Below are 24,792 nucleotides of genomic sequence, written 5' to 3' on the forward strand. Positions count from 1 at the left end.
TCTGCAGTAAACACGCCTGCTTAAAAAATCTGCCAAAAAAAGGCAGCATCAATAGAACACTTAACCTACAATTAAGAGTACTTAGTGACTTCACACATGTCTTGGCATGTGAAGACTGCAGTTGCTGAGCCCCAATGATATAGTAAAATCTGTCATTAACAGGGTAATTTATGTTTCAAGACAAGGAAGGAAATTACATGCTCTAAAGTCTAAACAAGTATTCAAATGTTTTAACAATGTTTCTGTGTAGCTAAATGATTTTTCATTGAAATACAGTTAAAAGAACACAAGAGTTTGCATTTTGACACTGTAATGAGAGCTAACTGGAAGTCAGTGACTTCAGACAGTAGCCTTATTTTGTTTCTTCAGCTCCTTATGTTGCTCTTCCAGGCAGAGGTAAAAAAAAAACAAAAACGTAACTGCCCAGAAACCTTCAACACCTGACAAAGAATGGAGAAACGTGGGCAAAACCCTGAGTGAAAGTAAGACGAGAAGGGAGAGGTAGGGGTGGCAGGGGGAGGAGGGACGATTAAGGCCCTCCACCCAGAGGGTTGGAAAGGGTCAGCACAGTGAGTGGTGCTCACCGGCAGAAAGGGGGAGGGACCCACATACAAAATATTTAAGATGTTCAGGCAGAGGAGGGCTTCACTGAGGAACTAAGCCATTGGCCAAAGAGGACCAACTCAACCGGTCAGCCAAAGCTCTTGTCCGAAATTTCCAGCAAAGACCTTCTACAGGAGACAACCTGCTTTTGGACAACAAAAGCACTCGAACGCCTGAGATTCTCAGATTCTCAAATCACAAACTTTTTTATAGAAAATGGCAAAAGTAAATTTGAACATAGTGGCTTTGGGGGTGACACTGCTCTTGTTGGCAGAGACATGGGCCCAGAATCCCAGGAAGAGACTGGCACCTACAAAGCCTCCAAAGGCTCAGTGCTGTGATGAGGTGCGCTCTCTTAAGGTTCAAGTGGCCAATCTGACCAGTCTCCTTGACGAGCTGAGTCGCAAGCAGGAGACAGACTTGATGAACGTTGTGAAGCAAGTAATGGAGATGGAGAAGCAGAACCGGAAGCAAGAAGCCCGGGTCATAGAGGCAGAGAGCAAGTACTCAGAAATCAACAACCGTGTGGAGATCATGCAGCTACAAACCCTTCAGTCTGCTACTCAAACTTCATCAGGTGAGCATCAACACTTTCATTTCCTTCCCACTATATTAACAGTTGCAACAATTTTTTGTGTGCTGCTAGTTGGTGTCACAATATCTAAAAACAAATGCAGAAGTTTTTTAGCTTAATAATTATTTTTGTGAAATTGAATTCATGTGAAAGTTATTTACATATACAAAATAGACTTAAGTGCATTTTTGAGCTACCTGCCTTTCTATTTCTAGCCTGTGAAATTCACACTCTTACTGTCAAAATTATTTCCACACATACGCACAGATTTTGTGAAGTTCAGTTTGAATACATTACAAGGGCTTCTCATTGGGAAGAGTACAAATATTTGAATTGATAAAATAAACCAGTAAATAAAAAGCTGAGAAAATCATAAGCCATCATTTCACTGGAATGCGAGTAACACTATCTACTTATTTTAGCTGAAAACTATAATCAGCCTTGTCCATGACTTTGTGGGCCTCAAACAACTGTTGTAAATTCACTGTGAGACAGATTACAGTGCGCACTTTTTCAAAGCTGCCCGACAGCAGTCAAAAGCATTAATTTGGAGTTGCAGAGTCCCATCTGCAGGGCTGTCAATAAAGAGCTCGCTCCATCAAAGCCAAATAATTTCCGACATTCATCCCAACTTTAACACACCACTAATCAGCACTGGCTGCTGCAGAGAGGTTAACCAGGCATGACGTAGTTTATTATTTCAATACCTTAACTGTGTGGTCTAACAGGGCCACTTTTTTGTCGCTGGCAAAAGGAACACAAAGGGTCTTTTTAAAACTTGAGGTATTTAGAGACAGGAGGGCTGAACAGGAAGGGGTGCAAAGATTAAAAGAAGTGCAAGCTTTCCATCTCATTTTCTATTGGGCTCATTATTCCACTGTGATTTCACAGTCCTATTAATAGCATTCCCCATACTGTGCCACGAGTAAAAGAGGGGAACCATTCATATTCCCTACGTTTTAATCTATTTTGCTTTTGGAGGTGGTAAAGGTCATTTTTTCATCTGTCTATTCACTCACATATCCATAAAGCTGTTAGAATTTATGACACTGACATTTTAAAAACTGCTCATGAAACTGCATATGGTTTTGGAGTAACTGAAGAGATTCTTTTTTTGCAGATGCCATCTATGACTGCGCATCCCTCTACAGCAAGAACTACAAGATCTCTGGCGAGTACAAACTGCCTAAAAATGAGTTTTTGGGTGCACCTGAGCTGAATGTAAGTTATACTTGACTCTTGTATGTGTATGCGTATATAATGTCTCTTTATGTACTTTGGTAGAGCACAGTAAGGCCCCCGTCTTCTCTCTGCATTTGATCACATTTTGGTACTACTTCTGAACACTAGGTCTTCTGCGATATGGAGACAAATGGAGGTGGTTGGACTCTGATCCAAAGGCGCAAGGTTGGTCTGATATCATTCGAACGTGACTGGAAGCAGTACAAAAGTGGGTTTGGATCAATCCGAGGAGACTTCTGGCTAGGCAATGACCACATCTTTCGTCTAACAAGGCAGCCCAGTATGCTCAGGATTGAGATGGAGGTATGTGTTGGAAAACATGGCAATAATTTAAATTTGGGCTGAGACACTAAAGAGCAAGAATACACAAACCATAGTCAAACCATTTCATAGCCAAAAGCAAGAGGGCATAAACACAGAACTAATTTATTCCCATGGGCACTGAGCATAAGAAAATGAAAATGAATAATAAATCAAACTAACTTTACATTTAATATGAGCCTATATTTTCAGGTTCTATGACTGTCCTTCTTTAAATCATGCTATATGTTGCTTTCCAATGCAGGACTGGGAAGGACAGACCCGCTATGCTGAGTATGGTATGTTCTCTGTGGGTAATGAGCTCAACAGCTACAAGCTCTTTCTTGCCAACTACAGTGGGAATGCTGGAGACTCCATGCGCTACCACAACAACACCAACTTCAGCACCATCAACAAGGACAATGACAAATGTGTGGATGACTGTGCTTCCCTGCGCAAAGGTAAATTGTGAGAGCAAAACAAATCATGGAGTCATTTACAGCAGACGTTACAGGTACATATTTCCTTCCAATTAATACCAAGTCTAATTATTTCCCCTCAAATCCTTCCAGGTGGTTACTGGTACAACTGCTGCACAGACTCAAACCTGAATGGTGTTTTTTACCGCTACGGTGAGCACTCAAAGAAAACAGATGGGATCACTTGGTACGGCTGGCATGGGTCCCACTACTCCCTGAAGAAAGTGGAGATGAAGGTCCGGCCAGTGGGTTTTCAACCATAAGTGCTTCAGCTGCATGTCCTGGATCAAAATCACACGCATGAATGCTGAGAGAGATCTCACTAATACCTGTTCAACCAAATAGTGGCTTTCCCTTGACTGCGAAAGGAATGAAAATGTTGTTTGTGATGGTCTGGTTAAATTTCAGTCAGATGAATGTGTAATGTTTTTGCCGTGTTTGATTGTAAATTGTAGTTCATTTTGTGTATTTATCAGTAAAATATTTTATTTTTTAAAAGCTTTAATAGATGCTCTTTTACCACTGTCCCATGTGTTACCGCTTTTTGATTCCTTTTCTCATTTGTCTTGATAACAAAAAAACCATCCTAATGCTAACACAAGCCATTTATGGGTATTTGCAGTCCAGACTGGTCTAGTTCAGGTATAATTCATAGGACTGTTCCTAAAAGGAATGGGCCCAACCACCAAAGGAATTTCCTATAAATTATGCTGCATTTTATTCTAAAACCATAACCATTGATTTTGGAAATGTGTAATTTGTAAAATGTGTACAGCTCTGTAATTATATTATTTTGTGTGATAGAAAATAAACATATTTTTAAAAGAAACAAGGAGCGTAACATGTCTCAAACTGATAATCTCTTTCACTGGCTAAATAGTATTGTTGAAATGTGAGTAACTCAATAGAAGTCTAAAAGCAAATCAGGGTATTGTGTCCATTCATGTCCAATAATAGCAACATATTTGCCTTGAGCCACTGACCTCTGACCTGTAGGGTCATCTCCTGACATTCTGGCCAAAGATCCCAGGGCACCTAAGCCAAATACAGGAATGAAGACCACACACACTCTATTCTGAGTTCAATGCCTCCAGGTTTACTGCCTTCAAAACAATGACATCATTTTGCTATGCTTTGAAACAACAAAGAATTCCTTAGAGCATTCAAATACCTACACACATGGAGCACCACCTATGAAGCTCAGTGGTATGCTTAGTCAGATTCTTTTCCCTTTACAATGTGACACACTGAGTGAGGGTAAACACCTAATAAAAGCTGGACATGTATCCCTTCCCTTTAGAAGATATGACCACAGTGGAATAAAGGGCACTTAAAAGTGGATGGTAACACATGACCAGGTCTTTCTATTCTAAGACTTTAAATTGTTCAGACTTGTGCCCCCAACACTAAAGACCTAAGACCTTGAACACTTACAACTGACATAAACTTTTATGTCTCCATAGAGCTATTCTGTAATGACTAGCATGCTTCATTTAGCAAACGCAACAGCTGCAAATGGAATTTATAGTTGGTTTTCAATAGAGTTAAACTTTAGTGAATAGGGCTGCCAAACATCTTAGTTATTATCTGATGAAGACATTGTGTAAAGGTGAATGTGACTTGACTATTGATTATGTATATGTTTGTGTTAGGGATGCACAGAAATGAAGAACAGTGTCTGCAAACGGTGATTTTTGCGTCTTTCTTGGACACTTAAAAATACTTCCACACTGCCGACCTGTCAAACTGGCAAAACATCTGTTACCATGGCTGCGTTTAGAAAACTGGGAGTAAAACAAGTGATTATTTGCTCAAATTAAAGGCAGTGGGACTTGACAGTGATCCTAACTGCTTAACAAAGAACCAGTGGTCCAGCTCTTTCCCATTTTAGATGTGTTGTTTGTGTTTTAGCTGATTCAAGCTAACGCTGTTGCTTGTCTTTCTGCCACTCAGTGAGCGTAACTGCGTTCTGTGACATCATGCACATACCCTCTATAAGTTAAGCAGGTGTAGAAAAATGCTATAAAGTAAGAATGCTTTCAAAAATAGATATGTTAATAGATTATATTTATCAATAACCAAAATACAAAGTGAGTGAACAAAAGAAAAATCTAAATCCAGGGCTCGACAATGACGGTGGCACGATGGCCCAGGGCCAGTAAAAAAGCAATGTCGGGACAGTTGATCGGGCCAGTGCAAACACATTAGTATTTTTTAAAAATTTATTAGAAACATCCTGCAGTTGCTTTGCAGCTCATGGCGCGCGCCGTTGTCCAATCCAGATCTGTAGTTATGTGACGAGTGGTTGTCAAATGTTATGTCTCTAATTTCAATCAAGCGGCAACCTGTGGGTCCTGACAGTGAAACCATGCAGATGGAACTTAAACCTGCATTCTCTGTAACGGCCAGCAGGGGGTGAGTCCGCTGGTTGCAAATAGATGTCCGGCTGCATTAGAAATAATGGTAAAATGTTGCTACTTCTCATCTGAATTATTACCTCAGTAAACACTTTCCTTTATGAGTTTATGGTCTCAGTCGCTAGTTCCAAGTATTCTTACAACATAACATGATGTTCACTGAGCAAATTATGGTTCTATTTAGGGGGAAATGGATGATAATGCATATGTTTTTGGGCAGGACTACCTTGTGATTGACAGGTCGCTACCATGGCGACCTGTCAAGGTGACTTGTATCCGCTGCTGTGTACATTTTTTTTATTAAATGGCTGTCAGCAGGAGAGAGAGCACATCATGTTTGAGTCTGTTAGTAGGTTTTGTTTTAAAAGTAAATTGTTTTGTTAACTTTTTCATTTTTTATAATTTTAAGTGTTATTACATTTTAGTTTAGCTTTTATATATTCAGGATGTGTTTAATAACCGATTAAACATGTTAACAGTATAACATAACTTATAAGTCTTTGGTTTTATTGTAACACTGATAAGTAACTTTTGGAAGGAGGGCCAGTAACAATTCAGGCCAGTAAGTTTCAAATCAACTGGCCCGGTGGGGTCAGTAGCAAAAAAGTTTAACGCTGAGCCCTGAAATCAAATCGATATTTGATTCTTTGCCAAGAATGAGTGTCTGCAGGCAACAGTGAAGCATGGAGGAGGTTCCTTGCAAGTTTTGGGTTGCACATATACATACACCTACACACACCTACACCTACACACACCCACACACATTCCGCCTGTTATTTTTGTAACTAGCATTAGCTAAATTGTGGGTTAGTTGTTGCAGTTGCTGCTGAAAAAGCTAACATGCAGAGAGGACAAGACTGTCCCAGTTCCAGCACTACAGCTCCACACAGCAATATTCACAAATCTCCTGCTACTATAGCTAATTACAACAACAACATATCTTGGCAAACTCAAAAGTCAGTCAATTTGACACACAAATCCTGGATGGTTGGGGTGAGGGGAAAAAATTGATACAGCATAGTATCGCGATATTTTCTGTGGCAATACTGTATCGATACACGGAGCCCAAGTATCGATCTTTTATTATATAAATTTTACATGAGAATTTTACTTTTTTGGTACTATAGTAATAAAATCTATTGCTTTTTCAGTCTACTAGAAAAAAGAAGTTTCCTTTGGGGACAAAATTTAAAGTTGGAAAAAAGGAATAAATTCCAATACATCACAATATATTTAAAATCGCAATACTGTATTGTGACATAAGTATCGTGATAATATCGTATTGCGGGGCCTCTGATTCTGATTCCCACCCCTACTGGGATGGCTGGAAAAGTGTTCTGTGGCTCAGTCTGAGACACTTTGTTTCCCATTTACAGAGCTGGGGCTGTGTGCAAACACTGGATCTTTTTTAGCATACACAAAAGACAGCTAGCAGACATGAGGAGAAATTTGCTGAATTTGACAAAAACACGTGTTTGGATTAGAATGTCATACCACGCCATTAATAAAAGGTAGTACAACACAGGGCTACTGGATTGCATTGTTGTACAAGTGTCCCTAATATTATGCCTACCCACTTTCTATCTATTTGAGATGTTGAGAGATTTTGCTTAACTGGTTGCAGCCCTCTATACATCTGAACATACTAAACTTCATTTAAAATTCCATTTCAAAGTATATCCATGATGCCTGATAACATTATAGCTAGAAACTTTTTATAGTCCAGATGCAACTAGGCCCGGCTCCAGTCACTACAGTGATGATGGAACCACCATATTCATCGTTGCTCTGTAAATAAAGGAGAACTTTACTTTTACAGACCTTTATAATTACCCAGCATCTATCAAACCTCATCATCACATCCTACCAGATACTGTCAAATTCAACAAGATTTAATAAAATACAAACAAATTACTAATCCAAGTCCAACTAAAAACACTATATGCTGTATTAGTAACACAACAGGCCAGAAGCTAAATTAACAGTGTTCTTCTGCTGTTGGGAATAATGCAGAAAATGTTTCCTGGCTCTATCCAAAGCTATGGGGCCTGAGAATATAGTCAGACCACAAACTAATTCTTTTGATTTTCTTATTATCCCTCACACATTATTCATGAGTTATAACAAGGACAAAAATTTTTTTTACTATTACAAGTATGTCACTTATTCAGATATAATATCCTGAATTTTAACTGAAGATCCATTATGACAGAATACAAAGAACAATTCCTAAAATAATCGCAAACTCATCTACAAACCCCATGACTTATCAGGAACTAAAATAGCAGTGACGGTGCCTCCTTGGCATCAAAAAATGTGCATCAATGATGAATGTTTTTTTTTTTTTTCAATTTAAATACAGCAAGGACTCGGTAGGGACGGGTTTTACACAGTGCTTTTTGCACACCGGCCTCTAGATCTTTTATGGGAAATCCTGGAGAGGTGAGAACCAGATGGGGATATTGAAAACACAAGAGCGCCGGCTCCCATCATTCATCATCATCAAGGCTCCTGAGAAATTGAAAACAGGCCCCTGAGAAACACAAGTCCAGACACTCATAGATGAAAAGGAGGCAAGCATCCAATTAGATGCCTGGAAAACAGATTTCTCCATGTCATGCCAAAGGCAAAGAAATAAAGAAGGATGAGAATGGGGAATGGAAAAGATGACAGAAGATATCAAAGGGTTATGGGACATGAGGATATGTGTAATATAATTTATCTGTGTATTTATTTGATCAGAATTTGACTTTGAGAAAGAATAGTTTAATGTTTATCTTTAAGCAATAACTTGTAATGCAATAACAGTGAATCAGAAAAGCAAACCTGTCAAACCTAGTTTTTATGATGAGGACAGAAAGAGAAAAGAAAAATCCAATTCATTACTACCCACTGACACTGAATTATGTTTTGAGCAACTTTGAAGAGGCTACATATTCCTTAGATTCCACTACAACAACTTAAATTAAAAAACAGTTAAAAGGAGAAAAAATATTTTTTTAAATGTGTGCTTGCGACTGAGTTCAACTTCTGTTTATAAACATCACATTTTTCTCATTAAAAAAGGTTTGCTTGTGAGGTTTTCAGATCCCCTACCTTATAAGAGACTCCAGGATGAGAGGAGATGGACCTTTCTGAAACTCCAGCTCTTTGTAATGCAGAGCCTTAGCGTAGGCACGACACTTGGCAGCTCTTTCACCAAGCAGCACAATGCCATTATCATCTCTGAGGGGCAGAGGGCCCTGGAAAAGGAAACAAATTGCATAAAATAACAATTAGTAGGGTTTGCACCATCAATAGAAGTTATTATTCAGTTTAAGTCTCACTGATTGTATTTAATGTACACTATACTCAATTACTGTGAATGGCTAGAATAAGGTCATTTGATGTAGCATTTAAATTATTTCTATTAATTCGCCTTTGTAATTGAGTTAACATGTCAAAGTATGTCTGGTAGCCTCCAGAAAACCACTTGTGCCCTTCTTTCCTCTGGTTAGGAATAGGAAACTACTGTTTCTACTGCAGCCTCACAGCAGCCGTGTAGAAACGCTATATTATTACCCAACCGTGATGGTCTCAATTGTTGAGAAGTATAATGTCTTACAGTTTGACATCCATTTAATCAACACATTTTAATGGACTGTTTTATTTATACAGCACTTTACACACACATTCATACACTGATGTCAGATGCTGCCATGCAAGCTACCTACGGCTCTTCAGGAGCGATACAGCTCTTACTAAATCATATTAAGCTTCCTATCCAAAGTTCACAAGGAGCTCACTGATACAGGAAATGCCTTATTTATCACCTCTTTAAAATGCACTACCTAATATCAAAACGTTGAATTTAGGAAATGCAACTTAAGATGTGGACCTACAAGCTCCCTAATAAAACATGCATGCATAAACTTCAGTCAAAAATGCATCACAGTGATTCTGTGGTTTAATGTAGCTGCAGTAGTTCATTGCTAACCTTGTCACTGTGCTCCATGAACTCTGCCAGGTTGAGTAGAGTTTGTGTGACTTCAGCAATGTCCTGGGAGGTAAGAGCTAACTCAATGCTACGGATGAGCTCATCCTGCTGGTCCTCACTCAGCTCAGACCAACAAGACAGAAAGGCTGCATTGAACAGGTCCCTGGGATCACAGAAACAACATTTACACATTAAAAGAAAGACACACCGTGTGTGAAATGTATTTGCCGAAACAAATCAAGTAGTAGCAAGCTTATTCTATAGCTTGTAAAAAATAATCCCTGTATAATGTATAAAGTATATCTTCTTCTTCTTCTTCTCCTCTCCCTCGCCCTGTACACTCCAGCGCCCCGCTCCCTAACCGGTAGACCTAATATGCGTAGTGTTGACAGTGGAACCAGCAGTGGTCGTTCCCCCTGGCTGGATGAAGTTCGATGCTCCTGATTTACGCATAGCCTAATCCATGTGCTCACGGCAGCTGGAGGCTCTCCGCAGCGCCACGAAACTTAAACTCTAAATTCTTCCATCTCACAAAGAAAATAAAGGTCAGGTGGAAACAGTGTACAGAAGCTGAACAAAAATTACCTGAACCTTTTAATCCGTGTACTCCATTAAAAATCAGAATCAATATTTTTCCGTTTTGTTATTAAAACAGAAAAAGAAAAACCGATTGTCTGTTTTTTTGTTTTCTGTTTATCTGTTTTGGTTTTACAACAGAAAAACTAAAAAACTGCTTGGTTTTTCTGATTTGGTTTTGAAACTAAATAATCAAAGAACGAACCATACACGGATTGACACAGTCACATCTAATACTAGCAGCAGAAACTAGTATCTAGTGCAACCAGTCTTGTACTGCTGGTAACTGAGCAGCTTCGCATTTGAGGGGCCTCATAACAACCGCTCAACTTTACAAACACTAGAGGCTGGAAGTACAAAGACAGCATTTTAAATTCTGTTATGTTTCTGCATTAAAATGGGGATTTATTTTATCTGTTGGACTATCACAAATGTGGGGCATTAAAGAAGTGTGACAAAAACTGAAAGAATAATTAAGATGAAACAGAGGGAGTAAAAACAAAGCTGGCAAGGTAACCACAATAGAAGTGGTGTACCTGGCAAGAGGAATATAGGTTTGGGCCAGTGACCAGCACGATCGCAGGGCTGGGGAGGACGACTCCTTAAGCAGGACAACACTCAAGCGCCTCAGCCACTCCAACCAGTCATCTTTGGACACCTTCCTGGCAGCACCCCAAGCCTGTGAAGAGACAAAAAGCATCCATCAAAGTGACTTCTACTACGAGGGAACAGTTTCTCCAGACCTCAGTGTCACAGGTATTGTGTGTAGGATGATCTGGCTGAGATATACACATAAAATCTTTGCTCCTGGTCGTCAAATGTTACATAGAAGGGAACAGCATTCTTTCAAAAGAAAGCCTCATTTGGTGTTTTGTTGATGGAGGTGGAGTGTGCTGTGTAACACGTCCGTCAATCCCCCATGGGTAGAGATCTGGTGACTATTGAGGCCACAGTCCATGATTATACACTCATCACCCCCTTAAGTGAGTCCTTGTGCCCTGCACGAAAACATCTGCCTTCCTTATGTTTCTCTGCTCATTTGTTCGTTTTTCCTTAAATTTATCACTGTGTGTTTGTCAGTATGTCATCAACACAAGTAAACTATGGTCTTGTACGCAATATTTGCGTCTTCTACATTTTACTATCGAAGTAGAAATCAGAAACCAGTCGTTTTAAGTTAAATGTCAATTATCCCTTCTGACCTTCTGAAGTGCCGTAGTGCTGACGTGAAGCTTCTTCATAGGCCCCGCCTCCACTGGACCACTGACCAGAGCATCACCTTGGTTACCACGAAGCTGGCGATGTTGGAAGATTAGCGGGTCCTCTTCCTCCTCTGCCAGAGTATAGCCCTATTATGGCCACAAAAAACACACAAACAACCACAGGCCACACACACACAGCCCACACACAGAATAATTGTTTAGCCAGGTCTCAAAGAAGTGCATTTCCTTCCTGAGTGATAACTGTTGATAAACAGAGCATGGTAATGACTTGCTTATGGTGCAGTGTACATAAAAAAAAAATAAAGGTTTTGTTTATTTATGTTTATATAATTTATTGCTTGACCATGTACAGTTACTCTATGTCACGAAGGGTTATAATGTTTGGGTCTGAGTGGGCAAGAGGCAAAGAACAATGAAAATATGCTCATAAATTCAGGAGACATGTTTGAAATGTGCCTTGTATCAAATGGTTTAAAATGTTTTTGAGAAAACATATATTGAGGGGACTTACCTTAACAATGCGACATATTAATATGTCATAACGCTGGTGGTTGATCCTGTGCTTCAGCATCACTTTGTTCACCATGGGGATGAAGATCTGGTACTGAAAATAAGAGGAAAAGGAAGGAGAGTAAATAAAAGGGCAAATGTGTGCTTTATGTGGTTTAGTCTTGCTACCTCTTTTCCCTCGCCAGCAGTAGTAATAGCATCCTGTGCTTGCATCTAACCACCATGAGTCTCAGATCAAAAGCTTCCGCTGCACGTTTGCGGTTGCACGTGTGCTGGTGATTCTGAGGTTAGGCCTTAAAATGATAGGAGGGTTTAGGAATAATGGAGGGAAAAGCTAGGGAAGAGAGGGAGGGGTATATGTGACCTCATCAACTCTCATAAACACCACCACCCCCCCCGCTGCCAAATTGTCAATGACATAAGCAGTCTAGCAGGAAGTAATATAGACTGGGGAGGTGGGGGTTACCGAAATTCTGTTCATGTGAAGCCAGCAGGAGTGAGGTTGAAATTAGTCTTCTGAATAATAGCTGCATCTAAAGAGAGCCCTGGGGACAGCTATAGCTACCTTCTTGCCAAGCTGGAACACTAGCGAGGACAGGGTGTCCATAGAGGTGGAGCGCAGCTCAGGCGTGCTGTCAAGTGTCCGAACAATCGGGTGGATAATGCGTGAAGCGTAGTCAGTGAAGTCCAAGGACTCCGTCAGCCGGTCCAGTGTCTCCAAGGCAACCCTAAGCCACACAGAGGCAAAACAGATAAACACAAAACACTCAACTTCTCCAAAGGACTTTTTAAAATAGCCTAGAGGCCATGTGAGAAAAGGTTTAAGTGTTTGCATTTTAGATTCTTCAAAGAAATTGCACATTAAAATGTTGTGCCCTGCTCTTCTTTCTTGTATTACAGGGCTGTTATTGTTAAAAATAATTCTGTGGTACTAGTGTATAAAAAAATCTAAATCAGATTTAGGATCAATAAATCCATGGTAGAATCCAGTAAAAATGGATTTTAACTTCTCACTAGATCCCAAACTACCACTACATGGGGACAGGGACGGTCATGTGTCGTACTGACTTGCGGGCCTGCAGGGGCACATCAGGAGCATCAAAAAGTTTGACAATGGGAGGCAACAGCAAATGCAGGTAGTCGTCTAGGTTGGCACCAAACAGCTGGATGGCGTTGAGCAGCTGCAAAAGAGAGCACACACTGCTCAGTCCCACATGCCACAACACTTAAAACGAGCAGTTCATTTTAATGAGCTTGTTATGGCTAAATGCTGTTTTTCAGGAATCCTTAAAGAAAAGCCGGACGGTGTTTTATTTCATTTTATTTTATTTCTGCATTGCTATGAGTGAATGAATGAGTGAATATCTTATCTGTATGTCACTTCACAGCAGCACACATGCACAGCAACATGAAATACAATACAGCTACAAATATGGCATATTTCAAGTAAAAAACTGAAATACAAGCTGGTGGGCCATCACATACTATAAGATGTATGTAATATGTAACCTTGAGGTCCCTGGTTGTATATTAAAGTGTTTTTTTTAAAACATTCTTTACCATCTACCATTTAGGTTAATTGTATTTAAATCAATGGTTTCATTGTTATAGAGAACAGACATGTCTTGCCTTGTTTCAGTTTGTGGTAGGTCAACACCTAACTTGAATGTCTCACAGGTGCTTTGACGCTGTCGTGACCCATGACACAACAGTTCATAAACGTATCATTATGGCCAGGCCCACTTCCAGCCAGTGGTCCACAACACATCTTAAATAAAAATCTAACATTAGTTGTGTGTTTTGAGAAAGGTTTCTGTAGTTTGGTCTAATAGTCACATACTGTTATGCGGAGCATGTGTCTATGTGTCTGTGTGTATACATGGATAGCTTGTGGGCTTAAGGATGACGTATGTTGCAGCCAACAAACCCACCTCAGCCCCCTCCGTGCGCCATGATCACTTCTGCTCTTTCCCCACACCTCCACCCCTACGTCTAAATTGCGCATGACGAGACAGCAGGAAGCCGAGGTGGAGGTGTAAAAGTGTACATGTGTGTTTTGAGGGGTGATACTTGAAATGATGGAAGTATGTTTTTCTTTTCTTCTCCTTTAGACCAGAGGGAAACCCGATTCCCAGTTCCCCCATCCTGTGCTAAAGATTAGTCCCCAGACCCAAGCCTGAGTTAAAGATTATCCAGACTGTGGGCTGCTGGGTTATCTAATACTTCAGACTCTGAGACAAAACAGCACCAGAGGAGAGAGCACTAGATAACCATGCTTCTTATGATTCTGTCTTTGTGGTCTGTGCCCAATGCCAAACCATGATTTAGGGTTTGAGTGAAAACCCCGACAACTACTGGCAGCAGCTGCTGAAACAGGAGAGTGTGTTAGCTACAAGTCTATGCTGATTGCATTAAGTAAATTTCTTAGACCCGAATGGTTGTGATGGATATGAATGGAGACCATGAACAGAAAACACCACCCCAATAAGTCAACTGTGGGCTGAGCTCCTGTGAAAAAGTATGGAGTGACGGAAGTATATTTTAAACACACATGCAAAATTAAGTGATCTATTCAAATCCGACATATGATCTCTTCAAACTAGTTAGTAAGGTTTCTCCACCAGATTTATAACACACAACATGTCACTTTTTTCCCCCATTAATCAGCACAGCTGTCAAATGTCTAAGAGAGCAGAGTGGTCGACCTAAACAAAAAAAATGTGTTATATAACACATTTTCTGTGTCATGCAATCCTGGGACATGCATATTACGGTTTCACTGCAATTATTAATCACAGGCACTAAACTTTAACGCTCCTCTATACAACTACCTTATATTTTTGTATTAAGATATAAAGCACATCTTTTGTGTTTAGTTTTAGATATTTTAGTAGGGACTCAACATAACCCATCTGCAGATAACAACTACAAGCACATCTGAATGTGTCAGTAATGTTCTCTTTCCTATACATCTTTCTCTTGCATAGAGATTGTCCTGCTTGGAGTCAGGCCGAAATCAGACAGCTGAAATTTACTTGTGTGGTGAAGCCAAAAGCAGGGAAATAGGAAATAGTGTGGGTCAGGTAGTAAACATAAACTGCTGCTAACAACAGCAGTACACAAATATGTTACATATATAGTGTTTTATTAAACATTTTACCTTCATTAACCTCTGCCACTGTCCTGCACTCACTGCAGCCAAACAGTACCCCCCCTTCTCTGCTGCTTGTATGTGCCTTTCAGTTACAAAATAAGAATATAAAGAAGCAATATTTCCTGACTGAGAAGTCAATCCAAGCCTGTCTCTCAAACTGGCTGAACATTGGGGAGTCTCAAAATTTTGTGTTGAAGTTCAATTAAATTGAAATCCACACAGAAATGAATAGGAAGTGAATTTCTGTCTGAACTCACCATTAAGCTGAAATATTTCTTGTTACATTGGTATTTAAAAAGGTACTCTGATGACTTTTCTTGTAAACAAACAAAAAGTAGTTTTATATTGCCAGTCGGCATTTGAGAACGCTGCTCTATGCACCTCTACATGTGTGACAGACTGCTCTCTTGTACAGCAACTGCAAAGCCAGAGTACGTTTGTTGAAATGTAAGGAAATAAAGTAGCGTTTCAGTATTTTTAGTCAACTTTTCCCCCACATTTTCAATTACAAAAGTTCAAACACACAACTACAGAACGTAACAGTTCATTTACATACCTACGTTTGAGAACTGCCACTTCGAATACAAGCAAAAAATTTTAATTAGGGATCAAAGCAAATAAAATCAGGCTTATAAAAGTAAAAACGGGGAATTAATTTTTAAATACAAAATACTAAAATAAGAGGAGATCGACATTTGTGTAAATAATGTTTTGCCTGAAGAATCAAAGTGTTTACAAGTATATCAGCATTTGATGTTCTCAGTCTCAAACATAGCCTAACCATGTCATGACATGCTTAAGTAAGAACAAATATTGTTGGGATCACAACAGAACGTTGCAAATGAACATTTATTTAACATCAACTATACTGCAACTAGACCCCTTGAGAAATTTAAATGCAAACAAGAGCTTATGTTATATTTGATTTGATTTTAAGCAACTTGATTTTTGTTAACTGTGTAAATGAACAAATTTGCTTTTTTTAACGTGATCACTGTTGCTTTCTTCAAGCAAACAAGTATTACTAAAACTCCTAAAATGCATTACTTGTCAACTGGAAAGCAAGAGTTGGAAATGAGGTTTAAGCTAAGGCCACCAGTTAAATTATGTAAATGGAAACACTAAGAAATTGACTGCGACAAAATGGAAAATGTTGGGTTTGCACTAGGGCTTGGAACATGGCACAATACACAGGGAGTGCATCATTAAAAAGTATACACACTGAGTTCTCTCTGATGATACTGCCCATGCACCAGGTCACAGCAGGCAGCTTTTATTGCAGGCAGCTTTTAAAATGACTCAATTTCTTTTTTATTTCAGCAATTTGTCTGCACTTTGCTGAGTAAGCATTCATGGTATTAACCTGTTTTGAAGCAATATTCTGTATTTGTTAAGGCTCTGCTGAGGCTTCTGAAAGCACGTTTTTTTTAAAGCTGTTCCAGCTCTGTGACCACAATTTAAATTGCAGACTTACTGGATTCATTTCTGAACCCTGTCAATTTGTCAAATTTATACTTTCAGTTCATTTTTCCGCCTGCAATTACTGAATTTCAACACAAGTTGTTATTATAATTTAATGTCATCTATAAAACTTCCATGTGTCATACTTGGATCAACCTGTCATTTTTTATAAACATTATAAATTGCAGGTACATTCACAAGTCACATTTCGACATATAACTGAAAATGTTGACATGACAACAACATTTTGTTTGTTTATCATCTTATACACACCATAAAAACAACACAAAAATATTTTACTGCTAAACAAACATTTAGCAGGAGTGACAACAGCTTTTGTTCAGCAGCTCTCTCTTTAGCAAGCTTAAACAGCCTTTGGTGCACACTCCGATCACAGATTGACATCCACTACTTTAGCCAGGTGTATGCATTTAATGACACAGTAGGACTTTTGATGTTGTCATCCAACTGTATCACTTTGCACTCACCTTGATGGTAACCCCGCGCCCGGTGCTGTTGTCATGCATGAAGACGCGCAACATGTGTGGTATAAGCTGAGGCAGGTAGAGCTTGAACTCTCCTCCCAGTGCCACCACAATCTGCTCGATCAGAAGGATGATTGTGTTCTGCATGGGGTTGTTTGGTGTCCAGTACTCCTACAGAACAGAACATAATATGTCGGCATAAAATTAGTAAATCATCAAATGGATTATTTGTTCAAAACCTGATAAACTAAGGAATACTGTCCTCGCTTTCTATAGCATACAAGCAAATCACATTCTGCTACTATACAGCTATAAAAAGGACTGCAAATATTTACACTGCCAAACTGCCAATTCACTATAATACTTACCTGATGAAAACAATTAGTTTACCACCTTACTGAACAGTTAACTAATGTTAGCAGGTCAGACTACGCAGAGAATCCTCTGGTCGAAATTCTCCTAAAATGTAGATTGTGATCAAAAAAATACACAAAACTAATAAGACCTAAGCTAACATACAGAAGTGACTGTTGAAGTAAGTAAGTTATACGTTTGTCCTAAATAAGAGTGACCTAAATGAATGTCCAATTTCTGGATATAAATTTTTACAATATTAAAAGGGTACATCCAAAGCACTTAGTACAAAGCATTACCTCATCCACCATGCTCTCACATAGCGCTGAGGGTTTGTGTGGGTCTGAGGAATAGGGTCAGAATGTGTTTCCACCAATAAGCTGAGTGTGAGTGTGAAAAAGACGTCTGGATAGATTTCCCTCTGGAAAAACAAAGCTGTCACATGCAAGAGGCAGAGCTGGAGCGCCATGATAGTAGATGGCAAAGCATGGGGACAATTTCCTGTCAACAGGGACTGACATCACGTCTCTGTGTGGCTTATGACACATTTTGGAAAATCTAGGCACGGTCACTGTGTACATTAAGAGATAATAGCAATTGGAGTTAAGGTGGAAGAGTTGAAGTCACGCAATACGTCAATCAGTCAATGGGCTTCAGCTGTGAGATCTGGCAGAGGTGTTTTGTCAGTGACCAGAGGTCTCAAGCAGCCCCCAACTTCCTGCTTTCCCTGCCTGTGGCAGCTGACTAGAGAGCGTGTACATCCTGAATGGCTATTCCAGCCCCCTCATCTGGATGCGGGAGCTGAGCTGAAACAAAAATGAATAGATTCTTTGTTTCACTTGCCATTTATTAACTCAGAGAGACTTGAGGCGCAGTGGTCCAGTTCTCTCAATTACTTTCTCCACGAGGAGTTGCCGTCATTGCAACAGCGTCGGTAATACTGTTACCAAGATTCCGATACAGGACAGTTATATGATATTTTGTGCCTTGCTATATGATTATGTGCTAGACAAGTGTGGTTGTGCAAGTGCAAAGGCTATGGGTTTAGCAGTTGTTCCACATCATGTGATAAGTAAGGGTGAATGTCAGGACTTCTCACCAGTTTTCTGTTAGGAATGAACTGGACAACGTGAAAGGAAACATCAATCAGAGCTGTACTGCTGTTAGAAAGTGTAATTCTAAATAATGACACAAATGGAAAAGGGAGAGTAAAAAGAATATTATCCAAATACAAATAATATGATTTTCTCATTCTCCCCAGTCCCACTGTATTTTATCTTGTTAGTTAAGTACCACATATGATGTATACTGCTGTTTGACATGGGGCCAGACTTCATCCAGGCACCCTGAACACATTAGGAGTAATGAGGAAAGTTGAGAGCACAACTGAGCACAGGAAAATAAGAGGGGCTGGATGATCCGTGATTGAGATCGGACTGGAGTTGGGGGGGGGGGTTATACAGTTACTCACTCTTATGAGGGTGAATATGTCATCCATGTAGGGGCGGATGTGGATCTTCACAAAGCAGACCACCATTCCCATCTGCTGAAAGAGGAACTGGGGAACAAAAACAGCAGAGAAAGGAAAAAGAGTAAGAGACTTGGTTTAGAATAAGATTATCAACCAGAGTTAAACAGATAACTATAGATACCTACCTCTCGTATACTGGCATCACAGACGCGGATGACGTTGAGGAATGTGGGCATGACCTGGGGCAGAAATTGGACACACTTGAGGCCCAGAGACTTAAAGATAAAGGTGACAGCCTGGACCACCATAGTATGGTGGTTGGACAGTGAAGGGTCTCTCAGGATGCGCATCAGAGTGACGATTGCCACGGCCGGGTAAAACTCATCCAGGGGAAGGTTTCCCATGTTCACTAGCATCTCGCTGGTGCTGTAGTCAGCTGTAAGGAAGAGAAAATAGAGGGATTCACTTTGATTTGAACAAATTAATTATTTATGGGGATAATTCAAAATAAAAGTATTGCAAGAGCAACTTATTAAAATACTATTTAATAGGGACAAGTCACAATGTATACATTGCTGCATGCAGGTATTATGAATTATCCCTTATCAAACAGATGATTACTTGATAGTCTCATACGCTGCTGAACACACAGTATAAGTGGGTCTGGTGAGGCTACTCTCATGTGAGCAACGCTCCTCCTTGTTTACACTGGACTTAAAAACTCTGCCCACACAGCAAGGGAATTTAAGACCAGTTTGCATCCTGCATCTGCCGATGTGGTTTCACTTCTGAGAGTTTGCTGAAGCTAAGCTCTTGCTAGCGCATGTGTGTGGAGGAGATGCTGAGAGCTAGGCCCCGCCCTCTGTGAAACGCCAACGCACAGATGACAGAAACAACGCCTGTACACCAAAATATAACAGTAGTGTTTCTGTTCGTTTGGCTTAATTGTTAAGTGCTGGGGTCAAAAACGCTTATATAGATTTTTATAAATTACATCAACATTTTTGCAAATTCCATGATATTCTGCATTTTACAGTTAATTGCTGAGAGATGAAAAATGCTGATTTTCCTCAACCATATAATTGGATGGTCTCAGTATTCCCCAAGCCATTGTACTCTGGTCAGATTTTTTAATGATGCATTCAGGTGATCCTTGTCAACTCGTAAAGCTGTGAAATTACTTATGTCCAAGTCATTTACACCAGGTGTTTGTGTTGAAATGGTAAATACATCACATTAACTGGATCAACGACCCAGCCACTGCCCAATGGAAGTCATTGTTACTTTAAACGTCGCATTTCCTACTTTGTCCATCATCTGAGGGAAGTTTTCTGGTGGTAAGTTGACTGCTCAACTTTCTTGACTAGAAGTCCAATCTGTATTTCCCCACCATATACATTTGAGTCATAGATGGAATATCTGCATTTCGTTTGATGGAAGTCTGCAGTGTTTCTCAATTTACAGTCTACTGTTATCCCTGTATCAAAGCCAACTGGTTAGATTTTTGGTAGTGGGGAAAAACTCATATTTTGGATTGCAAATTGTGCCTTTAACTTACTACATGAAGCTAGTCAACAACAATAAGCCTTTTCTTTAGTCAGATAGTAAAAGAATAAGGGCTGTGGTCTTGTGGGAGATCATACTCATATTTTGGGATTGTCCAAAATAATTAAACTATTGGAAAGACATACAAAGTAAAATTGATAAATGTATTAAGATCCCACTGGATCCATCCTCTATTATTTGGGGAATTTTTGAGAATAAAATCAGGACTAATTGTCACTTTCGTCTTTTAAAAATCCTGCTTGTACTTGCTAAGAAAATGATTACGGTCTCCTGGTTGAGGCCGCAGCCCCCCACAGTCTCTCAATGGAAGAACAAGGTGAAGGAAGTGTACTATATGGAACAAATTACAGCAAGACTGCAGATGAAAACTGATCTATTTATGGATAAGTGGTCCCCTATTCAAATGTATATTTCATGATATTTATGTTAAATATACATGTCTTGTCTGTATTGTGATGGTTATACTGGCTATATTTATCTACTCTTTTTACTCTATGGACGAAACAAAGGCTTTTGGTGAGTGCCAGGCATAGGGCTGTATCCAAGTATGTTGTACTGTCCATGATACTGCATTTGTATGATGTGATTTGCACTGTTTGATTTAAAAAAATAAAATAAAAATAAATAAATTTAAAAAAAGATGGTAAAAGAATGCTTCCAACTCGAGTCTTAAGTATAAAAGATGTCCATATAAACTACATCTGGCTTTTCCAAATGTGATCATCCCATCACAAGTATTGGAGCTTATTTTACAACTATAAATCCAATTCCATCTTCATCAGCCCACCTCTTTATGACTATGTAGGACAGAAGCCTTTGCCGTCATGACACTCAAAAACCACTGGGCAGGCAATAATTCTCCAGTGTGTAAGTTTGAATATATCAGCTGTGATTTATGGCATGACAGACACCCACTTGTCATCTAAATCAACACCTCCTTCTTCACATTAAATACAGCTGAAAGTTCTTCTGGTGCTGGTTGTAAAGTTTGACAACAATAATAGACTGATGGAAGAGGAGAGCTGATATTGTTGGCTTGTTGCTGCTGGCCTCTTGTCAGTTCTGGCACCGACCCGTATTATAGCATTGGACAACAAATCAAATTAGGATTTTTTTTAAAATAAAATTAAGCTTGAATGCAGCTGTGTTCACACGGTTATATGAGTTTCAGTCAGCTACATGCCAGACTACAAATTCAATTACACTAAGCACAGCAAAGCATGAACAATACAAATAAGGTAACTAAGAAACACATGATCAAACATGTTTGTTTAATTTCCAGACGAAGGCTCCCACACAAATGTAGCCCTTTGCTTTTCATTTAAACAGAACCATTTGTGACCTGAACACATTTACCCTAAAATTTAGGATATTCAAATGATTGCTATCATTTGTAATAAGCTATTTCAGAATCCCCTTCAAGTCCAGAAGAATCTGAGGAGCCACATGAGGGTTTAAGCAGTCAATCCCAGAATTATAGAGCACAATTTTGTGTATTTTTTAACATAACACAAGCAACAGTGGTGGTCTTTTTAACATTTACAAAGCATATTTCTTTTTTAAATAAGTAGTTTTATTAATGTTTTTGTTACAGGCAATGCAAATGGGGTCAGTCTGTCCATTTATGTATGCAGAGAGCTATTGAGTTTTACGAGGCATACAGACGTCTGGTATTCAGCATTTCATGGGCCTTCTGCAGGAGTACAGTTTCAGTTGCTCCAGCTGTCTCCCTTAAGACTCTTGACTGTAGACATAACAGATTGGCACAGAGCTTGCAAGCTAAAGATTGTAGCTTTGCTGTTGGGTCTTTTATAATTCCAGCCATCACCAAGTCTAGATTAATGACAATGACAGATGGTTACACATCTGTATCTTTACAGCCCACAAACATGCATCCGTGTAGCAATAGTAGTGTAGTAATTCAGGCTTCAGCTGTGTATGGATAAAACAAAACTGTTTCCTAGCCATAATAAACAGGTGTAAATACAACAACTTACTAAGAAGGAATACGGACCATTTCAGCAGTTTTATGACCCTGACGTTCTGTAGTGACATGAATGTTCTTGTCTGGATGTGTGCGGATGAAGGCCTAGCCAATGACCTCCCAAAATAGCAAAATACATGCAGTCAAATATTGCTACTGCTCCAGACACTGACCCTTCAAATCTTCTAAACAGATATATAACCTCCAATTCTGGTCATAGTCCATTTAGTTGGAGATCAAACTGGTAATACTATTACCGTACTGTTCAGAGTCACATTCTGAGAGACGTTACTGGATCAGACAAGTGGAGACCTGCATTCTCCATACATAATGCACATGACGAAAGACAGATGAGAATTTATCATTGTTATGGATTTTCAAGATCTCCAGAGGATGCCTGCCTTTAAGAGACAGCATGACCTTTAGTCTTCGTCAAAATTTTCCATCCATAAGTAGGAATGTCAAAACTCGATTCAATTCGATATCTCAGTGTATCACCTCAAGGGTGGCAATTTTTTGGCAGCCCATTACGATTATGAGTGCTTCAATGCGATTGTAAAATGGACAGGGTAAGGATGTATTTTTCTCACTGTGTGACTTGGTACTTTTAAAGCAAAGTATTTGTAACAATCCAAACAAGTAGGTAGAAATGAAATGCAGATATTTAATGTTATTTCATATTAACCTAACACTGTGTAGCATTATTACAGCATTATTACTGACCTCTGCTGCTGCTAGTTTTATTTCTGATGCTACTGTTATTAGTATAGAGTCAGAGTCAGATGGGGTTGAACTACACACTTTACAATGCTCCAGCCAAACCACGTTCACTCCTTGATATATCTGTCCAGCTTCCAGACCGCAGTCTGTTTGTCATTTTCCAGCAGTTGGAAATGACAGACTTTAATTAATGGACACACTGTGAGCTACACTATACATGTACAGCCAGACTGAAACCTAGCACTCACGTTTTCCTCTGCTCTGCTGCTTTCACCGTCACCTACTGCCGCCTGTCATGTAGCTGTCTTTTGAAGAATGAGCAGAGGACGCTAGCTAAGTGCTACTGTGCTGCACAGTGCGCATTGATTTTACTGATCATGTGAAAGTTTAGTAGCAGCAGTCATTCATTCAACAGTTGCTAGTCTGTGCCGAACAGGGAGAACCGTACAGATAGTCCAGAGCTGCACTCTAGACCTCTAGATAATCGATTATTGACATTTGTGATTTCATTCAGAATCCGCATTGCAATGCAACTAAGAATCAATTATTTTCCACACCCTACATGCTATTACAAATAGTAAAATCATGGCCCCCAGCCAGGTATATATTCTATATATATTAGCGGTGTTCAGCGTCAAAGTACTTTGTCCATATCACCGAGCCCTAATCCTAATGTTTTATGGACTTTCCAGGTCTATTCTCATGATAAACACAACAGTTTTTAAGGCTCTAAAAAAAAAGCAAAATCATCAGTATGTTACTCATATTGTGGGAAGTAAAGAACAATGCAGCCTCATGACTTAAGGCTAACCATTTTTATGGTTACCCTTGCTTCCATTAAGATCTACAACAACCTTCCTTTTGATTATTAATCTAGTGTGTGAAAGTCAGAGCAGCCACTTGTAACTAACGGAGAGGATTCTGCGTGTGCATTCATGTTTAAACATGCAACCGTGTATCACACCTGCACATATGGTTTAATATCTCACTTTGACTTTCCATTATGAAATAACACACTGTGTACATGTATGCATGTATGTGTACCTGTATATCACATCCACCTCCAACATGCACATAATAACACTATTAAGAATAATAGTAATAATAATTCACTCCTGCATCCTTTGCACTCTGCTCATTGCACTATTTTCTCTATCTCTCTATTGATTTTGTTTATAGTGTGTTCTCTATACTGTAGCCTGTGTTTGATTTTATAATTATATTATTGTATAAGTAAGCAGTGTACAACGCAGAGTCAAATTCCTTGTATGTGTACACACACCTGGCAAATAAAGCAGAATTTGATTTTGTTCTATGAATACCTAGGAAATAGGTTTCATTTTTTCCCAGATTCAGATAAATATTTTCCCAAATTCTGTGTTTTCCGGTTTAAATTTTTTTGGAATTGTGTGTTTTACAATTTAAGCACATTTTGTCACATGTGCAGCTCTCCTCCTTGTTTATAAAGCTTGACCGGACGTAACATTTTGATTTTTCAAACAGATTATGTGACTCAATCCACACAGCCACGAAGTCTACAACGAGTTTGCGTTTTGTATCTGCCGATGCTGTTGCACTTTTGTTGATGTGAGCTTGCTATCGGCATCTATGATATGATGGCGTGTCTGTGTGTGTGTAGGACCAGGGAGCCCCGCCCTTGCTGAAATGCCGACACAGAGAGGAAAGGAGCAGCACCA

General features: G+C 39.4%; 3 protein-coding genes across 6 annotated transcripts in view; 1 reads left to right on the forward strand and 2 right to left on the reverse strand.

Annotated features, from left to right (window-relative positions):
* LOC123975654 (serine/threonine-protein kinase mTOR) overlaps positions 1-24,792 on the reverse strand; it is a 384,954-nt gene that overhangs the window by 42,354 nt on the left and 317,808 nt on the right. The window lies entirely within an intron of this gene.
* The window catches only part of mtor (mechanistic target of rapamycin kinase), a 46,732-nt gene that overhangs the window by 6,405 nt on the left and 15,535 nt on the right, over positions 1-24,792 (reverse strand). For 2 of the 3 annotated variants that reach the window (XR_006826128.1, XM_046057307.1), the window contains exons 20-29: positions 19,011-19,261; positions 18,826-18,912; positions 17,004-17,171; positions 12,969-13,081; positions 12,466-12,628; positions 11,902-11,994; positions 11,370-11,516; positions 10,704-10,846; positions 9,592-9,754; positions 8,712-8,857 (exon numbers count right to left, since the gene is read on the reverse strand). Coding sequence is in view for 2 of the 3 variants with exons in the window: in XM_046057307.1 (XP_045913263.1) it covers positions 8,712-8,857; positions 9,592-9,754; positions 10,704-10,846; positions 11,370-11,516; positions 11,902-11,994; positions 12,466-12,628; positions 12,969-13,081; positions 17,004-17,171; positions 18,826-18,912; positions 19,011-19,261 (1,474 nt within the window). In the remaining variant the exon portion in view is untranslated. Of the gene's footprint in view, positions 1-7,977; positions 8,127-8,711; positions 8,858-9,591; positions 9,755-10,703; positions 10,847-11,369; positions 11,517-11,901; positions 11,995-12,465; positions 12,629-12,968; positions 13,082-17,003; positions 17,172-18,825; positions 18,913-19,010; positions 19,262-24,792 lie in introns of those variants that run through there. The other variant, XM_046057308.1, reaches the window with a different exon arrangement.
* On the forward strand, positions 618-3,733 carry angptl7 (angiopoietin-like 7). The gene is made up of 5 exons (XM_046057320.1): positions 618-1,180; positions 2,298-2,398; positions 2,528-2,722; positions 2,985-3,180; positions 3,292-3,733. Exons 1-5 carry the CDS (start codon positions 820-822, stop codon positions 3,459-3,461), a joined length of 1,023 nt encoding a protein of 340 aa, XP_045913276.1. The 5' UTR covers positions 618-819; the 3' UTR covers positions 3,462-3,733.

The sequence above is a fragment of the Micropterus dolomieu genome, linkage group LG08, assembly GCF_021292245.1.
Source record: "Micropterus dolomieu isolate WLL.071019.BEF.003 ecotype Adirondacks linkage group LG08, ASM2129224v1, whole genome shotgun sequence".
NCBI lineage: Eukaryota > Metazoa > Chordata > Actinopteri > Centrarchiformes > Centrarchidae > Micropterus > Micropterus dolomieu.

Coding starts and splice junctions, on each gene's coding strand:
- angptl7 (XM_046057320.1), top strand. CDS start 820: ATGGCAAAAGTAAATTTGAACATAGTGGCTTTGGGGGTGACACTGCTC. Junction 2,399..2,527: donor TGGGTGCACCTGAGCTGAAT/GTAAGTTATACT, acceptor TCTGAACACTAG/GTCTTCTGCGATATGGAGAC. Junction 2,723..2,984: donor TGCTCAGGATTGAGATGGAG/GTATGTGTTGGA, acceptor TTTCCAATGCAG/GACTGGGAAGGACAGACCCG.